The following is a 10,832-nucleotide window of genomic DNA, read 5'->3' on the forward strand; positions in this document are numbered from 1 at the left end:
CGACCCCGGGCTGGACTCCACTTCGTCTACGGTGAAAGCCGATCCGACGATCCACAGCACGAAGTATTCCCTCAGCGACCCACACGGATCAGCTCTAGGCATGACGAAGCAGATATCGTCCTCTTTTGGAAGGCCAAACAAAGTAGTTTTGCTTTCACAATGAAACACACAGCGCCTTCACGACATGGTGGCGGCGGCAACAATACTACAGCGAGAATAAAAGTTACGCCTCCTTTCTTTGCGTGAACATTTGGGCGGCGTTATGCAAATCTTCCCACATCGTGACGTAGACATGTGGGGGCGTGTTAGAACGAGCCGTTTTAGGTAGGCGTGGCTGACTCTTAACTTTTATAAAGAATATCTCTTTGGATTTGAGACTTTAGTCTTTGCAACTTTACAGATCTTCTTTATGCACCAAGAGCTTGTAACACTTCAAAGAGAAAGGAAAAATTTTAATCACATCATATGACCCCTTTAACATTTTGGCCGAAACAGATTAGCCGATAACTGTTATCATGCCAAATCAAACAACAGATAAGTGGCCAACTTTAAAACTCTACACTGTTTTGTTTAAATAAATTAAAAATAAAGCACTAAAACTTCAAATCAATTGTTGTAAATACTACAATCAATTTTAGGCATCAGGGTGAATCCATCTCAAGAGGTCCAATGGAGGTTGCTTGACCATTTAAAATTTTCCTCATTTTGCAATACATAAAGGTAATCTCTCAAATAAATAAATAAATTAGAAAACAAACAACAACAACAACAAAACAATCAAGCAATACATTTTTGAATTTCTGGATTAACTAAAGATTAACTTAAGGTGCATGTTAGATGATGACAAAAATGAAATAGTGGAAATTAGCATGTACAACAAAAAATATTAAATATCGCCGGATACAATAAACAATATGACATCAATATATTGCATCTGTAGTCAGATTCTTTGTTTAGGCAATCTGAAGACTCTGAGCCACTTTCTTCCTGTCAATCATGTAACACTTTCAACCTCTAAAAAATGTGTCTCTCAACTTGTATTTTATTTTCTGTGTGAATGGCCCCTAAGAATGGCATTTTTCTACCATTATTTTTGACAATTTTGACAACACTGAGATAACATGTTACTGTTCTGATTACAACCATACAACTGTATCCTTGTCGGATGGGGTTTTGAAAAGAGGGGGTGTGTCCAAATCAGTAAATGATCAAGAACGGCTAACATACAGCACCTTTAATTCAACTCTTGACATTCTCTCAAAAGACAATTAACAGAGGGCTGGAAGAAGAAGCACAGGTTAAGGCTAAATGCTAAACAAAACCACATAGACACAGCTGGGTCAAGAAGAAAAAGGGGAAAAGAGAGAGGCTGACAACAGCCTCTAATTTCCCTTGTCGGATTCAGGTGGGCTGTCTAGTTGTGATCAGTCCCAAACATAATTCCAGCCTGCAGAATGAGGGACGATACATGCGGAAACAGAGGTGTGGAAGACAGCGTTTCTCTTCCTCCTTACCTCCAGCTCACACCCCCCAAACAGCCCCTAATTGAAAGACGAGAGTAGCCCAGACCTTGACAGGAGGGAGGTCAGTCTAATTGCTGCTGGCCATATTTAACATTAAGATAATCAGCCCATTAATTACCCTTTGGATCATTAAATCAGTCGCTTGCAAAATGAAATTTCGAGCTCTATTACTCACTTGAGAGACCACGAGGGAGGGTTTTCATTTATCAGCCACCAATTCTGGATGCAGAGCGCACACACCAATGCCCGAGCTGTTCACCAGGACACAAGCTCGCTGAGTAGCAGCATTTAGCGACAAAACAACACTTCAGAGTCTCAATGCTGAGACACGCTAATCAAGAACATGAATTTCATACACACTAAATACGAAATCATGTCGAAAACTCAATATTTTCTGAGATGTAAAGAGTATGCATTATATTATATTTTTATTTCAGATTTCACACATTTACTATGGTCAAATGTGCTCTTATCAAATCAGATTGAAGCCAGTTGGACGGTTACAAGCTAAATCAATTCAACCGCCCAGTTAAAGATGGGAAGACATCAAATTACACACAACGGGGCACTGACAAATGATCACATACACGCACGATCACAGGGTGGACAAAGTAGTCTTCAAATTGTCCAATTCTACATGATTTAAAGTTTATTTTTATAAATGTCTTTTATTGGGCTAAAAGAGAGTTTCCCAGCAAGGCCTCTTGAACCCCTAGAGTTTCATGAGGGAGCTGCAGGTGGTTGGTAAGAATCAGACAAATTGAATCTTAAAAAAATAATAAAGTAATAAAGGGATAGTTCACCCCAAAATGAAAATTATGTCATTAATTACTCACCCTCATGTCGTTCCAAACCCATAAGGCCTTCGTTCATCTTCAAATTAAAATATTTTTGATGAAATCCGAGAGCTCTCTGGCCCTGCATAGACAGCAATACAACTGAAACTTTCCCAGACCCAGAAACGTAGTAAGGACATCGGTAAAATAGTCCATGTGACATCAGTGGCTCAACTTCAATTTTGCAAAGCTACGAGAATACATTTTGTGTGCAAAGAAAACAAAAATAACGACTTTATTCAAAAAAAAATTTGTTTGGAGAGTACCATGACGCATGCGCACGCTTGCGTCATGAATATAAACAACGCATATTTTACCGATGTCCTTACTTTAAGGAACGACATGAGGGTGAGTAATTAATGACAGAATTTTCATTTTGGGGTGAACTATCCCTTTAATAATACTTTTTATAATAATAATAGTAATAATAATTCAGCATTTATTTGATTAAAAATAAAAAATTACTTTGTAAAAGAATTTTCAGCAGCCATTAGTATTGGTCACATGATTGTTCGGAAATCATTCTAATATATTAATTTGGTGCTCAAGAATCATATCTTATCAATAGCAAGTTTTGTTATCGACAAAAAAAAAAGTGCTGTCTCCAGCCTGTTTCCATCCACTTGGCTTTTTACCGATAAAATGGTGTGTAATCACGCCATCACAAGACAAAAACATATTTTCACATAAGTTTAGTTGTATAGCCAAAAAAAATTGCACTTGAGCCTTTTCCATACATAATTTCACATACTGCGCAAATTATATAGGCTAATAGCCTATTTGTTCCCCATCCCTTTGAAACAAAACTTTATTATACATTGTATACATAATATAATTTTTATTAACAAGTGTCATGTGTGTTTTTGTTTGTACTTTATTCTGTCATGTGACACCACAAAGAGTTTCCAAACAAATTTTTGCGACATTTGAAGTGTCGATATAAAATGTATGTGCTAAAGTTAAACGGAAAAGGTGTTTTTTCAAATGTATCTTCTCTGCTTAGCCTATAAATGTATTACACATCAACTATTAATGTCACTAAGCAAAAGCCAGTTCCAGTCAAAAGCATGAAAGAATCAAACTGAATTACACTTCGTCTATTTCAGCAGGAGTATTGAGGACGAGTAGAGATACGACTGCAGGGCTGTGTCCAGTGACTGAGGTTAATTGAGATAATATTGACCCTCTCTGTAATCTCCTTTTCTCACTCGGGGGGCCACATGCCTTCACAAACATAGATAAACAGCTAGATGAGGAACTATAATCGCATTAGCACATCGACAACGGGCGGCAGAAAATGGCGGATCCATATCGAAAGATTTTCAGAGAGGAGGGGAGTAATTAAAAGGTGCTTCAGGTGACTAATGAGGCCAGCGTGGAATAGGAAGTCGATATTTTGGTGGCCAGCAGTCAGCACTAATTTGTTATGATGGCTGGTGGGACTAAAGCCTCTCTGCCGATAATTACGTTGCTGAAGATGAAGGAGCAAGGAAAAGGAAAAATCAGATTTTAGGTTTTTCCACAGAACTCTACAAACATATGCTATAAGGCGGATTGAGAAGGATGACAAATATCAACTGCTGGACTGCTAAGAAAATTATGTTTCTGTCATGGACAAGATACAGTGTTTTCCAGGGTTCCTACACATTTTCCATTTCAAAATTCCATAATTTTCCACACTTCTCTGTAGATTTTTTTGTTTGATATGCTTTTACACTTTCACTGACTGCATACAGTTTTAAAATAATATTGTCACTGATTAAATTTATTTAATTAAAATGATTAAATTATTATTAAATATAAAATTATTGTCATTATTTTCAGCATTATATACAATATATAGTACAGTAATTTGTATATTACATTTTTCTGGCACAGTGCAAACCCACTCTCACATGTTCACAGCATGCATAGGTATTCTAGAAGTGATAACGTGCTTACATGATGAGAAGAAACCTAAACACGCTTTATAGCCTGCGTATTTTCACCTCTGACAACTGTTTGAAACTGTAATTGTGGTTTGATGATGCATGATCACCAAACAGCAAAGAAAAATCATGGGTGGCACAAAGTCTATGGCTCTATGCCAATGTTTTTTTTTTTTAAGTAAAAATAAGCACCTTGCTTATATGAAGTGCAAATAATGACAGAAATGACAGAATGCATTGATTTTGAGAAACGCTCAAACAGACACTTGTTTGAAAGAGGAAATGATGTAACTGTGTACCTGCTGGCATCAGGGGCAGGCTTTAGGCGTCCTTGAGCATTGGCTTCCCACACAGTATTAGCCAACTCATTGCCGATGCCCGACATGACCTTGATGAGCTCTAGAGGCCACTCGTCCAGGTCCAAAGAGCGGACACGAGACAGGTGAGTACCCAGGTTGCGATGAATGCCTGAACATTCTATACAGATTAAAGCCCCCAGGTTCAGACTGGCCCAATCAGGGTCTGAAAAAGCCAGATAAACAGAGACAAAAACAAAGAATAAGTCCTTAAGTTTATATACAGCATAACCACATACATATGGCATATATTACCTTGATTTTCTATATGAAAGGATAGAGAAGGTCATTCTGGGTGTTGCACCATTTAGACAGATCAATATACATAGATCAGTACATCATAATGTACATTACGAAAGGTACATGCAGATCTCAGTTTATAACAAAACTCACTCTGGGCTTCACAATCCACACAGCGCGTGTTTCCTCTAATGTTCCTGACAGACTGCAGAGCGATGGCTTCTGATTGGCTGCTCAGACGAGACTGTGGGCACATTCACGAAAGTTAATGTTTATTTGAATGGTAATGACTTCTAAAGCATGTTATGAAGCATCATTAGACGCATCATTTCATGCTGAAATGAGATTCAAAAGCAGGGAAAGAAGGGGAACTAAATAAAAAGAATAGAGGCACTCGGTAGAAGGTCCAGGGAAATGCAATTTGCCCTCTCTCATCTTTTTAAGTGGGAGAACTTGCACAATTGGTGGCTGACTAAATACCTTTTTTCCCCACTGTATACATACATTTAGACATATATTCAGCCCTATAACAAAGAGGTGTGACATTTTAATTATCTTTGCACTTGATACAACATTAGCACTTTGATAAGAAAGGATGACAGCAAATAACACTGACTACAATCATTTAAATTGTTGTTTCAAACTGGGGACCAAAAGGGTGCTAGTAGATCCATGGAAAATTTCAGAGAGGGAAAAAATATTTATTATTATTATCATCACTATAATTATTTTTACTTGAAAGTTTATTTATTTATTTTGTTTTACTCATAAGGTTAAATATAAAACTGCTTTGAAATATTTTTGAAATATTATTGCAAAAAGTGTTATAAAAATACATTTTGTTGTAACAGTTCTCTAATACGGTATTGGATCACATTACTTTAAGTTGGAAAATAAATGTTTTCATTTGTTAACAAGAAATGAAGCAGTATTTCTTCAAAAAAAAATTAAAAAAAAAAAAATTAAAGACTAAATCAAACCACTTTTTGTTTTTAGCATTTTATTCTTATAAATGAGGATTTTTGCCCTGACATTTGTTTAATTTATACTCCCTATATACTCTGTATTCAGGTTACTGTATGTACAAATTGCATTTTTTGTGTATCTTTGAATAAATTAATGGTTAATCATCAAGTAACAGATCCACTATATGCATTTTTTCTACCTTCTGTTTGCTGCTCTCACAGGACTGTAGACTCGCCAGAATCTGGCTCTCAATGGCCTGAACCCATGCGTCCCGCTCCTCATAGGACGTTGCCTCAAAATTCCATGTCTGTCCCGTCAGAGAAACAATGATGAACTCAAAGTTGTCCTCTGGTTCTAGATCGCATGGGAGAAAACATTCAAGATGATTACTAATCAACAGCTACAACACAGATACCATATTTTCCCCATTAAGTAGTGTATGTGATCTTTGAATATTTTGGTCTTTTTTTGTTTGTTTGTTTTGATGCAACTCTTGAACATTTCATGAATGTGGTCTTAATAAAATTATATGAATGATTAACTCGAACACTTTGCTTGTACTGTTCTAAGATAAAAGTCCCCAGGAAGGATTCTCGCCCCTGTAGAGCACCTGTTAGCTGTGGGACATACTCCGCAACCCCTGACCTGGGGGGCTTGCCCCACGACCCTGGTCAGGATATGCCACTAATTACAAACCAGACCAGACTAGACTCCCGCTCTTTCCAAGCGTGCTGCTGGTCCTGTCCACAACACTCCCTAGGCAAACTGACATATGGATCTGCTATCCAGGACAGAGAGGAAAAAACTACAATAACGTGGCCCGGAATCAAGCTATTTTCCACACAATAGACTCTGTAAAATCTGTATGGGATAGATTTACTATCGTAGTCTTATTGTCTACATGCCACACTTGATCCCCCCACACAAACCATTCTTCGCCTTCTAATAACATCAATTCCATGAAGTTCGGCTCTTAACATCTCTCGCTCTCATTTGTAGGTCTTAAAAGACATTTCAAAATGGCTTTTGTTGATCACAGAGAGCAACTTTTAATTTAAGATATGAATGGTCCTTTTTCCATACCATTAGGAAGCCATAAGACCATCTTCGTGATTTTTTTTGTATTACAGTAATTAAAATTCAGAGGGAGATTTTGCTTAACTAATGAAAATAATGTCACAATGCAATCTTAATGGTCCTAAAATAAGTTTCATCGTCTTTCAGCAAAATAATATTTCTTTCGATTTTGGAATGAAATATGATCCAAAGTTTTTACCTGGTTTTGTCACATGAGATATTAGCAACACAGTGTTTCAGCACCACCATGAGAGTACATGTAAATGTGTGCATGCTCTATAAAACACTATGAGCGCAGTACCTGACCGTGACAGTATGTGTGTGTTATATAAAACACTATGAGTGTGTTACCTGGCTGGTGGAGCTCATGAATAACAGAGAGGCTGACAGCCTGATCCCTCAGCAGGCCCGCGGCGTGACAGCACTCCCCGGCCCCACACACAAGTGCTTAATGGCTAAATTGGGAGACTGTTACTAATCGCTTATTGAATAATGAAAGTGACACAGCTGATAAAAGATTTCAATACTGAAGATTATTTATAATATTTCACTTAAGTGCCTGCCTGACGAATGGGGGCTGGGGAAGAGGCCCGGGCAGCGTCTGACAACGTTCAACCTTTTCAAAAAACGTGAATCAGGGCAAGACAAAGTGGCTCTCCAGGGTTAGGAAAAAGAAAAGGGAGGAGGGAGGATGGAGAAAGAGTGAAAGAAAGATAGTGATGGCGAGGAACAAAGAGGGGGTGAGTGAGGTAAATTAATGCAACCCCATTTCTCACAGAAGACCCCTACAGGTCAGAAACGACAAGAAAAATCTCTTTGTTTCAGTACAAATGTATAAATGTTACATTTGAAAATATAAAATGTGTTAAACAGGTATGCCACAGTAAAGGAAGAATATAATTCATTTTCATATGACCCCAGAATATCAATCATAATAATCACAGCTTCATTAACAGATTGTGTGTGTGTTTTTTTGGTAACTTTTACATTTTTTAAGAGTTTTCCAGATTACATTGGAAAATAAAATGTAAGGTTTAGAGATTTATCAACCAAGACTAAATAACATTTTGAAACAATGTTCATGTATCTGCCTTCTACAATCTAAAGACTATCAGGGTTCTCATTTCCCATGATTCCACTCTTCCATGACCACATGGTGGCACCATAGAGAGTATTAAGTGGAACAGATGGTCTCTCAAAAATCTCAAATTCTAAGGTCATGGTAGAGATGGTACAGTGGTTCTCAACTGGTTTTGCTTCAATTCCCAAATTTTACATTGATGACAATCCAATCCAACACTACAAAATCAGACATTGCATCACTATGAAAATTGACTGGCAAAATGATTGTGCATATTAACATACACTAACATTCGAAAGTTTGGGGTTGGTAAGTTTTTTTTTTTAAAATAGAAGTCTATATACTCACCAAGGCTACACTTATTTGAGGAAAAATACAGTAAAAACAGTTATATTATGAAATATTATTATAATTTAAAATAGCCGTTTTCTATTTTTTGAAATGTAACGTATTCCTGTAATGGCCATTCCTCCAGTCTCAAGTGTCACATGATCCTGTTGTTAAAGATTTTTGTGGAAACGGTGATATATATATTTTTTTTTCAGGATTCACTGATGAATAGAATGCTTATTTCATTTGAATAGAAATCTTCAGTAACATTATAAATGTCTTTACTGTCACTTTTGATCAATTTTATGCATTCTTGCTGAATGAAAGTATTAATTTCCTTAAAAAAATCTTTCTGACCCCAACCTTGTCAATGGTAGTGTATGCTACATAATTTATTTAATACTAAAATATAATTTATATTATAATAATTAAGTACACAAAACATTGCAATGTGGATATAATGTGGTTATAAGTTATCCGCATGTTTAATTTAGTCTTGGTTTTGCTTTTATTTTATTTAGTTTGAAACTGTAATGAAACCTTTCCATGTTTGTATCTGTCTAATTTGACTTGCTTCTACCAAGTGACCAGAATTAAAAAAAAAATACTGCATGATGCCTATATATATAATACCATTTTATCTATGCACTGTAAGAGAAAATATTATTTTCCTATGTATATTCAATCAATGCCACTGCTTATACATGATTAATCTAGTCAATCTTACATGAGTTACAAAGATTTCTTTAGCATTGTTTTCTGTTCTGTCCGATAACAGATCTGTGATCCATTTTTTTGGGTCACGACCCCCTAGTTGAGAACCATTGAATGCATAAATATATGATATTTAATACAGCTAGAAATATGCCGAATAAATTTCATTCTGATACACACTGCATGTGACACACTGATGTATATATATATACACATGCACACATACTCTTCCCTCACGGACAATTTATTGGCCCCCTTTGGGAGAGGATCAATAAGGGTGATTGGGAACATTTTAAACAAGCACTGATCCTCGGCTCTCAAGAGGCCGCGGCCACCCACACAAGCCCATTCTAATTAATCACACACTCTCTGAGCTGACACACACTCATCCATCATTCCTACATCATTCCTCTCTCACACACACAAACACAGACAACCTTACGACACTTCAGAACTGTACGCTAATCCTGTCTAGAGGTTATGAACTACTTCCTGTAAACTGAAGACCCATTTACACCAAGTGTTCCTGAACATTACATTGTAATCTAGCAGTTTTTTTTCCAGTTGCAAATAAATAAACGTTTATGTTAATTTAGTTTAATCCAAATTTTCTTTCAAAGAGTAATACAAGTTTGTCATTGGACATGTTTGATAAATATTGAAACATTTTTACCATTTAATGTAACCCTTTTCTAATTTAATACATTTTATAATGTAATGTGATGCAAAGCTGAATTTTCAGCAGCCATTACTTCAGTCTTCAGCGTCCCATGATCCTTCAGAAATCATTATAATATGCTAATTTGGTGCTCAAGAAACATTTCTTTTTACTATCGATGATGAAAACAGTTGCTGCTTAATATTTATGTGGAAACTGTGTGTATGTATATATATATATATATATATATATACACACAGTATCTCACAGAAGCGAGTACAACCCTCACATTTTTGTCTTTTCACAATCTTTTCATGTGACAACACTGAAGAAATGACACTTTGCTACAATGTAAAGTAGTGAGTGTACAGCTTGTATAACAGTGTAAATTTGCTGTCCCCTCAAAATAACTCAACACACAGCCATTAATGTCTAAACCGCTGGCCACAAAAGTGAGTACACCCCTAAGTGAAAATGTCCAAATTGGGCCCAAAGTGTCAATATTTTGTGTGGCCACAATTATTTTCCAGCACTGCCTTAACCCTCTTGGGCATGGAGTTCACCAGAGCTTCACAGGTTGCCACTGGAGTCTGCTTCCACTCATGATGACATCACAGAGTTGGTGGATGTTAGAGACCTTGAGATGCTCAATAGAGTTTAGGTCTGGAGACATGCTTGGCCAATCCATCACCTTTACCCTCAACTTCTTTAGTAAGGCAGTGGTCGTCTTGGAGGTGTGTTTGGCGTCGTTATGTTGGAATACTGCCCTGCGGCCCAGTCTCCGAAGGGAGTGTTAACATGCTTGGATACAGCACTCTGTGAACAGCCAGCTTCTTTGGCAATAAATGTTTGTGGCTTACCCTCCTTGTGAAGGGTGTCAATGATTGTCTTCTGGACAACTGTCAGATCAGCAGTCTTCACCATGATTGTGTAGCCTAGTGCAGTGTTTCCCACCCTTTTTTTAGTCACTTTAACAACTTTGTGGCACCCTACAAAATTTATGTATATGTATATTTGTGTCAGATATTTGTAATATTATTAATTTTTTTGTCCATGGAGGCAATCTGTAGGCTAATTTCTAATGAGGAGACCAATTTATATGACAGATTTTAATGTAGGCTTT

At 36.8% G+C, this 10,832-nt stretch overlaps 1 protein-coding gene across 1 annotated transcript in view; it reads right to left on the minus strand.

The window, feature by feature from the left end:
• LOC107596328 (arf-GAP with GTPase, ANK repeat and PH domain-containing protein 1-like) overlaps nucleotides 1-10,832 on the minus strand; it is a gene marked incomplete at its 5' end in the record, with an annotated part of 73,100 nt that overhangs the window by 18,104 nt on the left and 44,164 nt on the right. The window contains 3 exons of the mRNA XM_016287036.1: nucleotides 4,587-4,809; nucleotides 5,037-5,127; nucleotides 6,049-6,203. Of these exons, the coding sequence (XP_016142522.1) occupies nucleotides 4,587-4,809; nucleotides 5,037-5,127; nucleotides 6,049-6,203 (469 nt within the window). The remainder of the gene's footprint in view (nucleotides 1-4,586; nucleotides 4,810-5,036; nucleotides 5,128-6,048; nucleotides 6,204-10,832) is intronic.

Source organism: Sinocyclocheilus grahami, unplaced genomic scaffold (genome assembly GCF_001515645.1).
Source record: "Sinocyclocheilus grahami isolate Dianchi unplaced genomic scaffold, SAMN03320097.WGS_v1.1 scaffold217.1, whole genome shotgun sequence".
NCBI lineage: Eukaryota > Metazoa > Chordata > Actinopteri > Cypriniformes > Cyprinidae > Sinocyclocheilus > Sinocyclocheilus grahami.